The 17,288-nt window shown below is 37.4% G+C and overlaps 1 protein-coding gene across 1 annotated transcript in view; it reads left to right on the plus strand.

Moving 5' to 3' along the window:
* Nucleotides 1-2: 2 nt before the first annotated feature.
* Nucleotides 3-17,288, plus strand: part of SMEK1 (SMEK homolog 1, suppressor of mek1 (Dictyostelium)) — a gene marked incomplete at its 5' end in the record, with an annotated part of 43,198 nt that continues 25,912 nt past the window's right edge. Inside the window, 2 exons of the mRNA XM_010077013.1 lie at nt 3-117; nt 8,534-8,589. Coding sequence (XP_010075315.1) covers nt 3-117; nt 8,534-8,589 — 171 coding nt within the window. The remainder of the gene's footprint in view (nt 118-8,533; nt 8,590-17,288) is intronic.

Below are 17,288 nucleotides of genomic sequence, written 5' to 3' on the forward strand. Positions count from 1 at the left end.
AGGTTTACACGCTAAATGAGGACCGCCAGTGGGATGATCGAGGCACAGGGCATGTGTCCTCTTGCTACGTGGAGAGGCTGAAGGGCATGTCCCTGCTAGTCAGGGCAGAGAGTGATGGTAAGTGTGTATGTCTGAAGGTACAATCTTTCCTCATTCTACCCAGAAAAGGAACTGGGTTTAGCTTTGTGTCTGTTGCCTTAATGTTTTGCTGCGTAATTCAGATGTTATTCCTAAAAGCAAGTAGGAAGTAACCATAGTTCATTCGTGTTAGGCCAAGTGAAAGAAATGGAAGATTGCCGTCAAGTGCAAGCGTAGTAGGCACTTGGTTCATAGTAAATACACAGTGTTGCATACAAAATATGTTTACGTCTTGTTCTAAATCTTGTATGGGTTTGGATATCTAGTAATCTATCATTAAATGCCCCATGCACTCCAGTTTGAAAACTGATCATAGTGATCTGTCCTTCCTTAGATGTTTCTGGAAGTGATGCCCTCGTGAAATGAGTTATTCAAAACTTAGATCATGTTTTTTTAGTATAAATTTTTAAAAGGTCATTGCATGGCTAACATCCCTTTTTTTTTTTTTTTTACCTACCTCCCACACCGTTTTCTTTGGTAGCAGGAATTACGCAAGACACTCTAAAAGATACCAACAGTTATCAAAGTACAGTTGTTATAGTAGTAAAGACAATGTAATGGACAGAACAGCATTTTCAGAGATGCTTTTTTTGTTGGGGGTTTTTTTTTTGGTTTTTTGGGTTTTTTTTTTTTTTTTGGAATAGTAGTTCTTAGTGTTTCAACAGTTCTAGATCTTCCTGTAAATAAATTTAAAGCGATGCATTATCATTTTCTGACAATATATGACAACAGTCTAAGTTGAGTAGTAGTGTCTGCTCCTGTAGTTACATGTCTGGACTAGTCTTGATTATTGGTTAAGTGAGTTCATGACTGCTGTGATCAGAGTAGATTTTTAAAAATATACTTTGCAATAATCTAGCATGTAGCATTTTCTAGTAAATTATCTCAGTGCGTGACGATACTTCATTAGATTTATAGCTATGTATCTAGTGACTTGTAAATCTGTTTGTAGCTTGTGACTGTCGACAGACATTGTAATTTTCTTTATTTGGAACTAGGGTGAAAAGCAACTTGAGAATTGTTAATTCTTGCTGTTTGAGAAAGTTCTGACGACCTGTACAGTAATCTTTATAGCGAAGATCATAAACTGATACGGAGGAATCAAATTTTCATCTGAGCAGGATTTCGATAATGAGCTTCTGATCAGCATGAATCTCGGGGTTTTATAGTTTCTTGATTTTTACCTTAAAAAGTTAAATCGATATTTGATTTTATTTATTTTACACTGAAGAAGATGCATTTATAGTTTGGCCAACTTCATAGTATAAGAGATTCAAAATGGTAATAGTTTGATTTAAACATGAGGGAGGAAGGTAAAAAGAAGGTTATCAATTTTTAGGGTAATCTTTACAGTATATTTTGTTGTAGATACATTCCTTGCTGTCTACATGGCTGCTGTGCACATGTTTAAAAACTGTCATGTCTTCTCTATGCTAAACAGTTTCCTGATTTATTAAAAATTCTTTTTAGAAAAGAAAGCAAAAGAACTCCAGTTCATAACCTGCTTGTGAAGAAATAGCCTATTCAAACTAAAATCCCTTTATTGACTTTCAGTGGGATGTGTGTGCTTAAGACTGATTGGAACCTGAATTGGACTCCTGTTGCCAGAAGGAAAAATACAAATTGGTATAAATGATCCCAAAACAAGGATGAAGTCATTACTTTGTATTGCATAGCTAAGATACTCTAATCAAAGCAGAACTGGCTGGAATTTACTAGTTGATCCTAATACACAAGTATATTTAATAGAATGCACACGTTAGACTTCTCTCAAACAGTATCCATGTACTTCGAGAGTATTGAATAATGCACAGAGCTTAAGTTCTTAATTTAGTATGTAGTATTAATCCTGGGTAAATGTGCAGTCTATTAATAGGCTAGTTTTTCTAACTTGCTTGTGTAAACACCTCATAAAATCTGTGTTTTGTTTACTGCCAGTGTCAATTTTGTGGGCTAATTTTGAAGGCAAATGCAGTCTTTTTTAGATGTGAGCAAATGGTTTGGAAAAAGGTGACACCAGACTTGTGTTTTAGGTGTGTTGCAATTTGTGTGTTCCCTCATGTGCCTTTTTAACTAAATTAAGTAGTTGACTGTTGACTCTGTTTGTTTTTTTTTTTCTCGTTATCAAAATCATACAAGTACTAGCAACCTGACCTATACATCATTTGCCTCCATGATTGCATTGCATTCTTGTATTGTCTTCTTGTCATCTTCTCCCCTTTCCACAATGAAACTTCTCCCTTCCTCCTTTTCTAAGCTGTCTTTTCCTAGCGTTGAGCTGAGATTCGTCCTGTGTGTGCTGGCATGTTGTTACTGACTTATTCCAGGAAGCTGACTGAAAACTGCAGGATCTGCCTGAAGTTGAGGGCTCCATTTCCTTAGTGGGGGAGGCAGTCGAGGAAGTAGTTCCTGCTGTGCTTGGGAAATTCCCACTCCTGTTAAAGGGCCAGTTCCGCTGTGCACTGAGCAACAGCAAAATTACCACAGGCTAATTTGCCTGACCAGGTGGGCTAGCACGTAGTTTAGTCTTTTGATTGTGCAGCTGTGACTAGGTTTAGCTCAGCGGCTGCTTTACAAGTCATTGACATCTTATGGCAGGGTCAGGGTGCTTAGATAAGGGAGCTGCAATCAGTCTGTCAAGTCCAAGGTAAGCTATCATCTGGAATGGGAGCAGTTAGAACTGAATAAGAGTGCAATTTTTGTTATCTGTATGAGTGGTTCTTTTGGGGGAGGCAGTTGGTGAGTTTTTTTTAAGACCATCTTAAAAGAATTTAGAGCAGATGAGTGATTTGTGTTGCTATCTGAGACATCTAGTGCTCTGAGGCACTGATCTTTAAGAGTCATTGAAGGCAATTTGGAGTATGCCATTATAGTACAGAAATACCACAAACTGCTTTCAGTTCAGTTACATTATGCTTTGAAACAGGGAATTGTATTTATTTTGCACTTAAAAACAGCTGTAAACTTTTTTACTTAAAACACTGAAAAGTTTCACTGTGTGATTCCTAGTTGCAGTGTATTCTACTTGAATTGCAGTACAGCAATAGCGAACTCCTTTCTTACAAATTATCACCTTTTCCATGTGAGTGTCTTTGTGTAATCAGAAGCTTTGGTTTCTTACCTGTTTCTCACATGATATTTTAGGCTACTGTGGCCTGCCTCATTCTTAATGTCTGTGCGCTTCTAGATTTTCACTGTATGATTTCAGATATTTTTTTTGTGTTCTGAACCCAGATGACTGAAGTGACCTCTGGAATGAACTTTTCTGTTCAACTAACCTGGGTTAATTTGGAGGTGTAAACTTCTTTGATAAGCCAAAGTGAACTCCCCCATTGGAGGCTGTATTTGCCATCTTTCTTTTAGGAACTATGTAATCACTTCTGTTCAAAAGTTGTAGTATGCCACTTCTGAATTCTGTATGAGTTTTGCCACAGGGTAGGCATCCACATCCTTGCTGTTTCTTTAGACTAGATATCAGTAACCCTCTAATACTGGCAGAAGGCTTAGCCAAAATTTGTCTTGAGTTTGCTTTACCTTTCTCAAACTCAAGGGTTGAATTTTGTTTATTTATTTATTTTTAGGAAAGCAACATAGAAAATTTTGCAGTTATGTACTTAGGCTAAAATGAAAAAATTATGGGAGGGGGAGATTTTTTATTTATGTTTTTTTCTCCTGGTTCTTCCATCTCCTTAATGGGACCTTTGGAAATGTGTTAGAGTTAAGAAGTCTCTTGTGAATGCGGAGCACTTTCTTGGACGTCAGTTTGAACTGTTTCCTAAGTTTCTGTGAATTGGTTTCTGTGATTTACTAGCAGCAGAATTGGTTGCAGAACTTAAACCTCTGTGTGCGCCTTGCAAAAAAGCAGCTCTTGAATTGAAATTTTCGTTTAAGCATGTTCATACTGGTGAGGAGTTATGAGTGACACTGTACCTCTTCTCCTTTTGTGGAAGGATCTGTAGAACAGTTTGATAGGAGAAGAATGGTATTCCATACAGGCAGGTCTCCTCCATATGCATATATGTAAACAAGTCTGCAGATTTGCTGTTTAAGACTCTGGATTGGGATATTTGAAGTTCTCTAAATATATTTGAAAATAGCGTTGTATATCTGTATGTAATCTCCTTTTGAGCAAGCCTTTCTCTATACGTGCATTCCTTTCACAGCACAGAACAGTGTTACACTAACAAAAAAAAAACAACCAGCTGTGCTATATTGTATTACAGGGACAAATAACAGAATTCTGCAAATCAATGTTTTCTTCTTTATAGGTGGTTTCAGATGTTACTTTCTGGTACCAGAGTTTTGCAGTTACCTTTACAAAATCATTCAAGGCTATAATTTAGAAAATAACGAGATCTGCATACTTTTGGGGGGGGTTTGCTGAAACCATAACTAGCATTAAGGTTTTCAGGTCTTACCTAACTTTGAATAGAGTAATTGGGTCAGTGAAGATGAAATTTTGTTAGTATATTTTTACAAAGTAGACTGGATAGTCTTAACATATTCTAGGATAGTATAAAGAGAAAAATACCTACGCAGAAAGCAATTGCTTATGATAAATGCAAGAGTAAGCATCTTGAACTGTATTTAGGAATCAATACTGATACTGACTTTGAATAGAGAAGAACTTTATTCGTGTTATGTTAAATTTCTGTAACTTTTCCTAAATAGTATATTTGTGTTACAGACATCTGTCACTGTTGCCTGGTTCCCTGAAGCAAGTAACAGAGACTTAAGACTGCCTCATACCAGGAAGGGGCCTTGTCCTGTAAAACTGTATGAAAATAAACTCACTGAACTAACTAGTAGAATAGTAACTGATTTTTGAGTTGGTTTTTTTGGGGAACAAACTGCACAAATGGAGATTCAGATTCTCCAGAAGGATGGATTTGGGGCAGTTATAGATGATAGAACACAGTTTACACTTCAGTATGTTTCTGTCTCCAAATTCAGATTTTTCTCGTTATTGTCCGGAATGGTGAGGAATAAGTTGAGTCATGTTATAATGAGAAGCAAGTCAAGCCTTATAAGGCTTGATTTGTCTTCCCTGCAAGTATCAGATTTAGTAGAGAAGAAGAAATGCTCTTTTGTGGTAAGTCTAGTAAAGAGGTCAGTCATTCCCTACTATCTATTTCTATCATGGAAGATGAAATGTCTGCATTCAATTGCCTTCAAGATTTTTTAGTAGTATTTTGTCAAATGTGGCGTTCAAGTTGTTAATGATATTCTGCTAATTTCAGGATTTTCATGTCTGTAGATCTGCATTCAGCAGTTAAAATATAATGTTGAAATTATCAATTGCTTTTAATTCTTACAAGATTCTAGTTCATATTTGCTGTTATTAAATATTTCTAGACAGTTAAGACTTTATAGAAATCAGCTAACCAAGTTATTAGCAAAAAATTATGTCCTAAAACTTAATGTGGTTGAAGTTGAAGCTGAAGCTTTGAATCTGAAAGTAAGATTGAAGTGAAATAGTGCCTATCATTGATGATCGTAACAGGAAAGGGAATGCTGTTTGTAGATGTTCACTAGGCAAACCCAAAATTCAAAGCTGGAGACTATGGCCTAAGTACCACTGTGTATTGAATTCATCAGTAAAGCTCATCTTAAGTGTTTTCCTTCTCTGTCCTGCTCTGTAGGTTGTGATTTTTTTTTTTTGTGTGTGTGTGTGTGGTTATGCTGTCACACTTAAGCAAATAAGCTGCTTTGTTAACAGAGCTGATGCAGGTTAGAAAACTGGAAAAACTCTTAAAGAAGAAAAGGGTAGTACACGTGGTTTTGTGGGGAGAATGCTTTTTCATTGTGTCTTGTTTTTGCTTGAGGGCTATATAGTGCAGTTGTGTTGTTGGATTGTATCCTAGTTTGTAAAGAGCTCTTGCTGCAAGCACAGTTGAGACAGGGCAATAGTTTCTCAAGCCAACTTCATTAGTGAAGGCTACTTGTTGTAGAACAGCTGACTTATGAAGAAGCAGCCATCACAGGCAAGTTACTTTGTTAATGACAAAAAAAGGTGAATTAATTGTATCTGATTGTCACATAGTAAGCTAATGAATACCAGACTCCTTGGTAAAGCTTCTAAGTTCGTAAAGTAATAACCTTTCCTATCGGACAGCAAACTGTTCTAATATTTATGTAATTCTTTTAATGATACACCATTCTTTCAGCAAGTGAAGTTCTGTGATCTGGTTCCTTAGTTTCCCTTCCCTCACCTCCCCCAACCTAACTTCTTCATCAGTGACATAGACAGTGGGATGAAGTGTACCCTCAGCAGATTTGCAGGTGACATCAAACTGAGTGGTGTGGCTGACATGCCTGAGGGATGGGATGCCATCCAGAGGGACCTGGACAAGCTCAAGAAGTGGGCCCACGTGAACCTAATGAGTTCAACAAAGCCAAGTGCAAGGTCCTGCACATGGGTCGGGGTAACCCCTGGTATCAATACAGGCTGGGGGATGAAGGGATTGAGAGCAGCATGGTGGAGGAGGACTTGGGAGTGTTGTTGCATGAAAAGTAGGATGTGAGCTGGCAACACCTGCTCACCAACTGTATCCTGGGTTGTATCGAAAGAAGTGTGACCACTAGGTTGAGGGAGGTGATTCTTGCCCTCTAGTCTGCTCTGGTGAGACCCCACCTGGAGTCCATCTCTGGGGTCCTCAGCAGAGGAAAGACATGGACCTGTTTGAGCAAGTCTGGAGGAGGGCCACAAAAATTATTAGGGGGATGGAACACCTAATGAAGAAACACTGCAAGAGTTGAGGTTGTTCAGCCTGGAGACGAGAAGGCTCTGGGGAGGTGTTGTTGTGGCCTTTTGGACTTAAAGGGGACTTATAAGAAAAATGGGGACAAACTTTTCAGTAGGGCCTGTAATGATAGGACAAGGGGTGATGGTTTTAAACTAAAAGAAGATAGATGTAGACTAGGTATAAGGAATAAATTTTTAAGGAGGGTGGTGAAATATTGGCACAGGTTGCCCAGAGGGGTGGTAGATGCCCCATCCCTGGAAGCATTCAAGGTCAGGTTGGATGGAGCTCTGAGCAGCCTGTTGTAGTTGAAGATGTCCCTTTCCATGGCAGGGGGTTGGACTAGATGTCTTTAAAGGTCCCCTCCAGCCCAAACTAATCTTATTCTGTGATCTTCCGTTAGTAGCAATCCTTCAAGAAAGGAGTGCCAGCGTTTTTTTTGTAAATGTAACTTATGAGACTGAGGATGGTGATATTTCGTAAAAAAACATTGGTTTGGAATATTTTTTGCTATGGATTTTATAATTGCTATGCTCTTCAGGTAGTGAAAACTGGCTAGTCATTGTTGATTCTACTGTGCGATTTGGAAGTGCAATTTTCAATTCCGGGTATGTTTTTCAAATCCAAATAGTTTGTTTTCTTGCCTTGTCTTCATGTTCTCAGACTTCGTATTTGTGGCAGTTGAAGCATTTTAATTTTTCTTTAGTGTAGATTTTGTGAGGATATTTGGCAAATATTCTAGACTTAAAGTTTGGTCTTTATTAAAGAATAAATTTAAGCAGGTAAATGAATGGAGAAGTGCCTCTTCGAAGGGGTGCTTGCAGCCTTATGTTTTAATTACAAGACTGACTATGCAGCGTAATTTGTTAGTACTTCTCCATGTATGTTGAGTGAAGCTCTGCAGATACATAAATTTAAGTTATGGCTATAAAGAGTCCCTCACGCACTGGCACGCTGAGCAGCAAAGTGGAAGCGGGAAGTGATTGGACCAAAAATAAAAGCAGTTTTAAGGGTTTTTTTCACCTAGGTGAACCCTCTGAACCATTTAAATGTAACATGTATTAACACTAATGCTTACGGGAAGGGCAAGAAAACACAAAAATGAGAATGGAATTGCTGTGCTATGTCTTAAATCAGTATAAGGTACTGTGAAACCATTGTTCCTAAGTGTATCACGTCTGAAGTTTTTTGATATTGGCAGTCACAGTGGTTGCTGCTTCAAGCATTAGGTTCTAGATATGCTTTCCCACAAACTGATATAAGTGTTTTAGCTAAACTTTAAGAACAAATATCACAAATTAGCAGATCTTGTGCAAAACAACCATAGGTGATCTACAGAATGCAGTCGTGATGCTTGTTGTGTGCTGATTTTTTGCAGACTGTCACATCTAGAAAATTTCCTATGGAAAAGTCATTATTCAGAATAAGAACAAGGTTAAAAATCCAGTCCTGAAAACTCTCTTGATGTTATACACTATGTGAACAATATCTTTGAGGGGAAAAATTAAATATGAAGCTGTAGAATATGGGTCTCACAGGCTTGTTGTTAGGAGGAAAGGTGTTAATACCTACTTGAGGAAAGAGGGATCAGAAAATTCATGTTGAGATTGAAATATTAATACACGTATAATTAGTGGAACTTTTTCTTCTAGGCTCTCTTCTTTTGGAGTCCAAAATTAACCCGAATACTGCGTACCAGAAGCAACAGGTAAACATACTTCTTTTTTCCTCATGTTTAAAGACAGGTTCTTTAACTTCAGCAATACAGTCCTTTTTTTTGCCTCTATTGCAAATTATATGTTCTTGTACCAAAAATAGTAAGCAAAATAGCTCTCAACGTTTTTGTATGTGTGTGTTATTTCTCTGCATTTTTGTGATGTTACTTATAGAACTTGCACTCTGTTTTACACCAAAAAATGTTTTGGGAGAGATGGGCAGAGCATAGTTTTGAATATCACAGAGCAGCTGAGGTTCCTGAGGATTACAGTATCTGAAACTTAATATCATCTGTTTTTTTTCTTCATATTTCAGATACTAGAACTCTCAATTTCTTTTCTTTAAGAGAAGACCAGAAGGCTTTAAAGCTATTTACATGTTTACCTTTGTTTGGCTTTTACTTAGGAGATGGATATGGGTTACTACTGCTTCAAAGCCTTCTGTATACATAAAAGCAGCTTCTCACCTCTAGTTTGCACCTTGCTTCAATTATTTAAGCCGTACATTGTGAGCCCCTAAAGAATGCTACTGAGATGTGTGAGAAGTGAACTGTAGGTCTTGCAGTTTGTTTGCTGTTTTTATCTCATGGATGCTGAGAATTACCCTTAGAGGTTTAGAAATGCTGAACCAGATTGTGTTTTGTTGCCTGCCTGGTCATCTCAGATCAGTCTCCAGCTTCAATAGTTTATTATAGTTTATTATAAGCATAGACATACTGTAGTTTTGCTCACAGGCAGTTGAGTGGTTATGTGGCTGCAGCTGTTCGTAGGATTTTATGTTGAACTGAATGGGGAGAACCAGTCTGGGTTAAAAATATCCTTCTTTGGAAAATTTAACCTGTATCTGCCCCTTGATACAATTCGTAATGCCCTATATAAACAATCTGTGCTGAACAACTGGTAAGGCCATTGTGTGGTGGAGAATTAATTGCAGATGTTAAATAAGGACAAGACTAGCAAAATGCTCTTAGTTGTAATCCTTGATAGCTTGAGGTCGTGGTTCTATGACGCAGTAACTCCAGCTTTAGGACTCCTGAAATTACATTAAATATTTCACAGCTCTATGGCATAAGGCACTGATCTAGTGTGAACTTGCTTTGCTGGTTCATATCTGCTCAAAGAGCATTGAGAGGTGAGCTTTGTATTAGTAGACTTTATGTCAGATCAAACACGAAGTCTACTTAAAGTGGGCGTAAAATTGTAAGATCAGTGCAAACTACCACACATGCCTGTCAGTGCAACGGCATTTCATGTTTGTGCTCATTGCTACTCTGAGTCAGACATGTATTGTAACCTAGCACTGCACAAATCCAATACTGGTGATTGTGAAAACATGGTTAGAGAGAAAAATATTAAACATGAATCTGTCCTGTTAGAACAGCACTGTACGGTTTCTGTGCTAGAGAAGGAAAAGTGATGTTCTTAAAGCTTTTAACTGCATAGATAGAAATTCATATTTGCAGGTAGATTGTTCGTATTGTTTAAGCAAAGCAGTCTCTAATGTAGATTGAATGTGGGGCTCCGCCTTGAGTCTTAGAAATACCTAATCTTTCTTGGTGCGTGTATTAATCCTGCTTTGCAGTACATTATCTTTCAGGTGATACCTACTTAACACTTTTCCTTAGTAAAAGGCAAATCCAGAGCTTAAACGTGATTCTTTGTGAGCTAAGCTTGGAGCTTAGCAGCTGAAAGGAAGAGTTGCTGCTTTCCAGCTCAGCTCCTAGAACTCTGTACTGCCTGAACTCACTAAACTGCAAGAAAATCAACTTGGTACTCCAAATCCCTCTTCAAAAACTGGTAACTTTACGTCAGCAGAAGTTTCAAGCCACCTCACTCAAGATCCGTTTGTGGAACTGTGACTTGGAAGAGCGAGTGAGATCTTTCCTTTTTGGCTGCAGAACAATGCTTAGGTCACCTCAGCTGCTAGTGGAATTGCAGTCTGAGATACACTTACTTTTGAGTTTGTCTACAGCTGTCATTTATGCTCATAAAATGTCAAGAAAAATTTTCTAGACACATGAGACTTAAAACTTCAGAGTAACTTTCCGGCATTAAGGTCTTACCAGCCTTTTATCTCAAATTTTTTTTGTGAGGGTGAACCCCCATTCCCTTTTAAAGGGGTACACAGCAGTACATAAGAGCTGGGTTTACTGTGACATACTTAGCATATGGCTTGTGGGCACTTTGGATATCTAATGGAGTAAGTGGATGAGTTCTGACTCTCGTCTAGGCTGATATGAGGCTTGTAAGAAGAAAAAATCTTTTATTGGACCAACTAATATAATTTGTGGTTGGAAGGAAGGAGAGGTATGTGCTAGATAAGCTTTTGGGGGAGCTTGCTATGCTGGTTGCTTTGGGTTCTTCAAGAAGCCTGTAGATACCTTTGTGATAATCACTGAAGTTCTTCCTCTGGTGAAAGAACCTTTTACCCATTCTGTGTGACTAGTGCCAGTGTGAAACAGATTGTCTCATTAATTGTTAATATCACAAATGATGCAATCTCAGGGTATTCATATGTGTAATTTAATGATAACTGAGATTGTTATTTTGTCAAAAGTGTGAAAACCTGAGCATAAGTTTGCCTTTCTGCCTCTGTTTTCTTGGCATGTAAAACATTCATGGAAACTACAAAAAAAAAAAACCCAAAGCAAGCAGACAACAACCCCCCCCCAAACCAACAACAAAAGCTCTACTCTGTGAGCCTGAGTTTCAAGTCAAATTTTGTCAGATTGTCTGCTTAAGATTTTTTGGGGTTCAGGATTGAAAGCAACAACTGCCCTTTATTGTGGATTAGTCAGGTCTCTGTGTGCATGTAAATGCTGAACTAATTGGTGGAGAGGAGGAACACTTGACAGATATTGAGACCTACTCAGGAACTCATTTTTGGTACATCAGCATGGTCCTTGGGTACTTCAGTTTGCACAGTCTAGTCCCTGGTCTTTCCAGACTTGCCTGCTGTCTAGAGGTTTGAAATAATTCCTTAAAGCATGAAACACACAGGCAGTCTTTTAACTACCTTTTTTCGCTAGTCAGATAAATTAGATCTGTTTTGCTGTCACAATGAAGAGTCATTTTCTGCTGTGCTTTCAAAAAGGTGGATATGTCTATGTATCTGATCCTGTAACATACAATTGCTAACAGTAGATGTTTTTGAATGCTTGGAGTTGTATACTTCCTGGCAAACTCATCCTGACTTAAATTAGAACTGGAAGAAAGGAATCCATATGAGGAAAATGAGCTAGAAGGAAAACAACTTCAGAAACTAATGTCCTGTGGCTTAGGAAAGGACTAGTATTTCTTATGTTTAGGTAGTATTTGTAGGCAGAAGATTTATTCTAAAAAGCAAAATCTGCGTCAGTACAGCTACTTGGCCTTCTGACTTGTATTGTTTAGGGCTGCATATTAAGTTATATTTGTGGTATTGTTTTAAACTGTTACAATAATGGTCCTATAACTTTGGTATGGAATGTACTGGATTTAATTATGGGTAAGTAGCACACAGCTTAAATTTTGTTTAGTAAGTGGAATTTAATTATAGTGTGGGTTGTTGGACCACATGTAGAATGCTTATTTTTCCTCTTCTGGTTTTGATGTTTTTTGTAATATACTAGTAAAGGTAGAAGGCATTTTAGTTCTAATGTCCTGGTGAAGTCAATTTACTTCAATCCATGCTCTTGTTTTTGGGGTTTTTTTTAAAGGAATTAAAATAACACAACTCCAAAATGCTAGTGACAGAGGTACTGTTCTTAAACAAGTGATTCCCCTTATTCAGAAAATTAATAATTGCACTTGTGTTTTAGGACAACACACCTCTTCGTATGCAACCTTAAAGGAGAAATAAACTCTATATGGCATTTATATAGCAAGAAAGCTGAGACAGGTGTGGACTGGGGTATATACTTTTCAATATACTTTCAATATACTTTATCAATGGTTTAGCAATAAAACAGAAGGACTTAGATCCTCTGTTTCAGATACATCCATGTACATCCTCTAACCCAGTGATGAAGTACATATTACATCCATCCCTTCTTGTGCCTGAAACAAGGAAGACTTGAGTTGTTTCCAGCTACAAAGTCTTGCCTCTGCACTAGAAACCACTGTCTTGTCCTCTGCCTTTTCAGTTCCACAGAAGAATACGAAGCTTAAATTCATCCTGAGTACCATCTACTAGCTATGAAGCTCAAAGGTGTCTATCCTTGAATGATGGAGAGCAGACTTATTAGCAACAAAGATAAACTTTGAAAAGATTCGAAAAGGCACTGGCAGAATGCTCAGAGAAGATGAACTTCCTACCCTTGCTGTCAGGAGAAGTGAGCCAACAGTGAAACTATTTCAATAAAAATTGTGCTTGTTATAGCTAAGATAGTAAGGAAAAGTGTGTTGTTTTGTGGGGTGAGGGGAGAAACAAGGGGAGTGAGCATTGTTGGTTTTGGGGTGGGTTGGTTCATCTGTTTTAAATGATGAAATGTTCCTTTAACACATTTTCCTGTGAAATCGAGTTGTGTTATAGAAGTAATAAACTGATTTTATTTCATATGATTCATGGGAATGCAGCTATGAAATGGCTAACTGGAAAGTCGTGTATGGTCGTTGAGCTTTTCTAGAAGGTAATGGAATACATTCTGCCAAAAGAGTCAGTGTGCTTTTGATAAGTTATTCCGGTTTTTGGGATAACTTGTTAGTGCATCCAGATATCCAGGTTCTAAATGAGCAAATGCACAAAACCAAATGCAGAATTGCGACTTTATATTACATGTCTGGGGTGGGCTTTTTAGCCTGAAGATTCTGCTGCAACCTACCTATATTTAACTTAAAAAACCTGGGTCATGACAGCAGAAAGCTGCTTATGAAGCTGAATTTTTGGACTGTAAATAATTAGTTAGCAAGATGCTGACAAGTGGCTTAGCGTGTCCAAGGAAGCGTCTTTAACTGTGAACAGTGTGAGGGCTTAGAAAAGGAAGACTGGCTATCAGGCAGTCGAAGAGGGGGAGAAACAACTTTCCTCTTGAACTTCCGGTGGGAGCCAGCAAAGTGTCATGGGCCTAAATTGTTTGAGGGCTAGTAGTAAGAGATTAATTTGCTTTTTAAGACAGAAAGCAAGAAGTTACAAAAGAACTGTCTATTTTGGGGCACCACTACTTCTTGAGAGTAGCCTAAAATCTCATAGGAATTTAGAATATCTTGGAGCTACAGAGAAGACTAGTATTCTCCCTGGATGTGAACACCAGTGAGAGGGCATTGCCAAAGAATAATGGTTTTCTTAATTTTGTCATGTTAGGAAAGAAATCTTAAATCAATTTTACAGCAGAATCAAATCCGAAGTACTAGTTGCTCTGAAATTCCTCAGTATGAAGTCCTAGGGCTTGCTTTGGAGGTTGTGTGAGTGCTGTACAACACATCTGCTAATCAGCTTGCTAATAGTTAAATAAAACTGATTTAATGTCTAATAAAAGCGTGACTTCTGGTGAGCGTTACAGCAAGAACTTGAGACTGACAATATGTATTCAACAACCTGCCTGTTAAGGAAAGTAAGCCTTTTGGAAATAATTTCAAAAATTGAGGAGGAATCATATGGTAGATACTGAGCCCTGTCCATCTAAGTACAATTGTCACTGTTTTCTGGTTTAAGTGATTGCAGTAGTATTTTTGAAGGTTAGTTTCTTAGGAATGAAAAAGCTGTAGCATGCAGTAGTGCTTCCTTGGAAACCTCTAACCAGGACTTGTTCCATGTGGACTTGATGCAGCCAACAATGAGACAAGCAGCAGAGAAATGCTTGATTGTGTTCTGAAGAAGTTTTGCCTCAGGCTGTTTGTTTATAAGGATAAGAGTGCGAAAAGTTAACTTCCATTGGTAGAAATGATAAATACCTCTTATGGGAGTGTTAAATACACAGGTCTTCTAAAAAGAGGCCACGTTCAAAATTTTTGCTTAAAATTATGAATTCCTGATTATATCTGAGCAGTCATAATGAACAACGAAAGAAGACAAATTTATATAAATGGTCTTAGGGAGACAGCAAATTTTGTATGGGCTAGGGTAGTGATGACACATTCAGCTGCTATTATTGTCAAAATACTTCTTTTTGTGAAGCAGCAAATGATTTTGAAGCTCAGAATAAGATCATGAGCTCTACATAAGTAGTTTCCTGATTCCATCCTATTTCAAAAAGATCTTGCGAAGAACTCTAATGCATCTTGAAAAATGCTATGATTCTTGCAGAGCACTCAGTAGAAAAGCCTTCAATGATAAAACATTTGTCTGTGTTTATGACTCGGCTCACACAATGTAGCTATAATTTAATACTGCAGGTTCACATTTTAATTGTGTTTAACAACATGCTAGATGAGAAAAAAATTAGATGTTCACTTTAGTCATCCCCTCCAGTTCCTTGTCTAGAGGTGAACATTTTGTATGTAATACAAAAAAAAAATTATGAAATGGAGCTAGAACTGCTTTTATGAATCATACAAGATTGAAGATTTTATGCTCATAGAGGGGTGATGTGGGGATTGGACTAGATGATCTTTTGAGGTCCCTTCCAATCTCTTAACATTCTGTGATTCTGTGAAGACTCATCTCCTTACCTCTCTAACCAGTAGCTATTATTACTAAGAATATTTGTTCACACTTGTGTTTACTCTTGGAATGGAGGAGGCAGTTTTAAGATATTACAGTTGCTTTTTGGAGTCACAAGGAGTAATGTTTGGCATTTGGAAGCAACAGATAGTTGTATTCCTTAGCTGAGAGATCCAGAGTAGTTAGTGGATTCAAATTACACTGATGTCAGATCAAATACATAGAAAGATTCCCTTAAATAAAACAAGCAGAAATTAGGCTTTTGTTAATGTTTTTTTATCTTTAACTATGTGTAGAATTTCCTTCAGTCACTTCTCCCAACATGTACAAGTCTTGCACTGCTCTTCTTTTTGATGGTTATAAACTTTGTAGGATTAAGAAAATGAAATTACGTTAATAATTGTCTCCATTTAACAGTGAATTTAAACTTTGACTGAACTGAGTATTATGCAACAGTGAAGTGCTTTTCTGACTTGCCTTCATGTGCTCTTTGAGGCAAGAAAGGATGTACAAACACTCTCTTACTAAAGATTGGGAGAGTAGCAGCTGATAGATTTCTGTTGAGGCACTGATATTAATCTATAGTATGAAAGCCTTGTGTGATAAGACAACAGATAATATTTTGTTTATTGTTTTCAGAAGGAGCTTTACCTTTGTGTCTTCCCTTTCATTTTTGCTGTGCCTGCCTTCCTCCCTCCATCCCTCCTCTCCCCAGGCGAAAAAGACAGACCTGTCTTGGTCCACTACTGGATTTTATTCAGACTTAGAGCTTTTGTTTATTCAACTTACTGCAGTTAATGTAAATTACACTGTCCTTATTTGTGTTCTTGTAGTCATTTCCCTATTTGTTAGTCGTGCTCTTTATACGGAAGAAAATACATTTTGACCTTTGGAAAGGGCTCGCTTAGAAATCTAACCACTTGCACTTAAATGGAAAGGTAATTAGATAGGAGTGTTGAAAGTTCTGCTGGGGTCTACTTAAGATTTAGTCTTAGGGGTTTTTTTAAAATTAAATAAGTGCCACTCAGTGGGAAGCTAATGAGACAGTGGCTTTGAAAATTACTGCAGCATAAATGGTAATTGCAGAGATTAATGTATTAGATTTTAAACTGGATACATACAATGAATATTGCAGTGAGGTACATACGGTTTTTAAAGGATGGGTTTTTTTTTCTTTTGAGTCTTCCCTTTCTAAATTTTTGTAAACTGTTATTTTTCTCACTCTATAGGAGTCAGCAGTACTAGGTGCTGTCAATCTGTTATTACCAGAGTATTCGCACCGTGACCTGTCTTGTAGAGAATAAACTATTAATTGTGATTTTCTTCTTCCTTTTGTATTTTGGAGGTGGTCTTCCTAAATCCCTTTCTTCTGTGTACCACCTCTTCCTCAACCCTTTGGAAAAGGAAAAGGTAAACTATTTGCCATTTGCAAGGTAAAGCCATTAGTGCCACTGAAGCAGTATAGCTGCTCTGGTAATGGCAAATTGACTATATTGTATTGCTTGACTGAATCCTAATGGAGCTAGCTGATCATGCTATTTAGTTTAAGGAGTTTACTAGTAAGTGCATATCGAAATCTAAATGTAAGATTTCTCTTTATACTCAACATTCATTTTAATATTTGAAATAAATTAAGCCTGATGAATAAACTGTCTTAGACTTTATAAATGTCTTGCAACTTTTGCAAATATTTAAAATTAATTACTTTAGGAATAATCATTATGAGCAAAATCTATACTTAACGAAGAAAAAAAACTCGTTTTATGGTTCTCATTGAAATATAAGTAGAAGAATTCTCATGTCTCTCGTGAGTAAATGCATGTTGTGGCACTTAACTGAAATAATGCAGTCTGTGTGTGGCTATATTTCAGCTAGCTGTTCTAGGAAGACAAAAGACTTTTAAAATAAAACTTGATTCAATATGTAAATAATACAGGTTATATTTTCCTCTCTCTTTTCTTTTTTTTAATTCTAACAGTTATTTAGCAGACTGTCTGTAAACACTGCATCAAATACCCTATCAGTGTGCGATACTGCTGTTTGCAGCATCAGCTTCCACTTCCATGTATTGTTTTTGCATGCAATATGAGGGCTCTGATAAACTCTTGAATT

The sequence above is a fragment of the Pterocles gutturalis genome, unplaced genomic scaffold (assembly GCF_000699245.1).
Source record: "Pterocles gutturalis isolate BGI_N339 unplaced genomic scaffold, ASM69924v1 scaffold15908, whole genome shotgun sequence".
Classification (NCBI taxonomy): Eukaryota; Metazoa; Chordata; class Aves; order Pterocliformes; family Pteroclidae; genus Pterocles; species Pterocles gutturalis.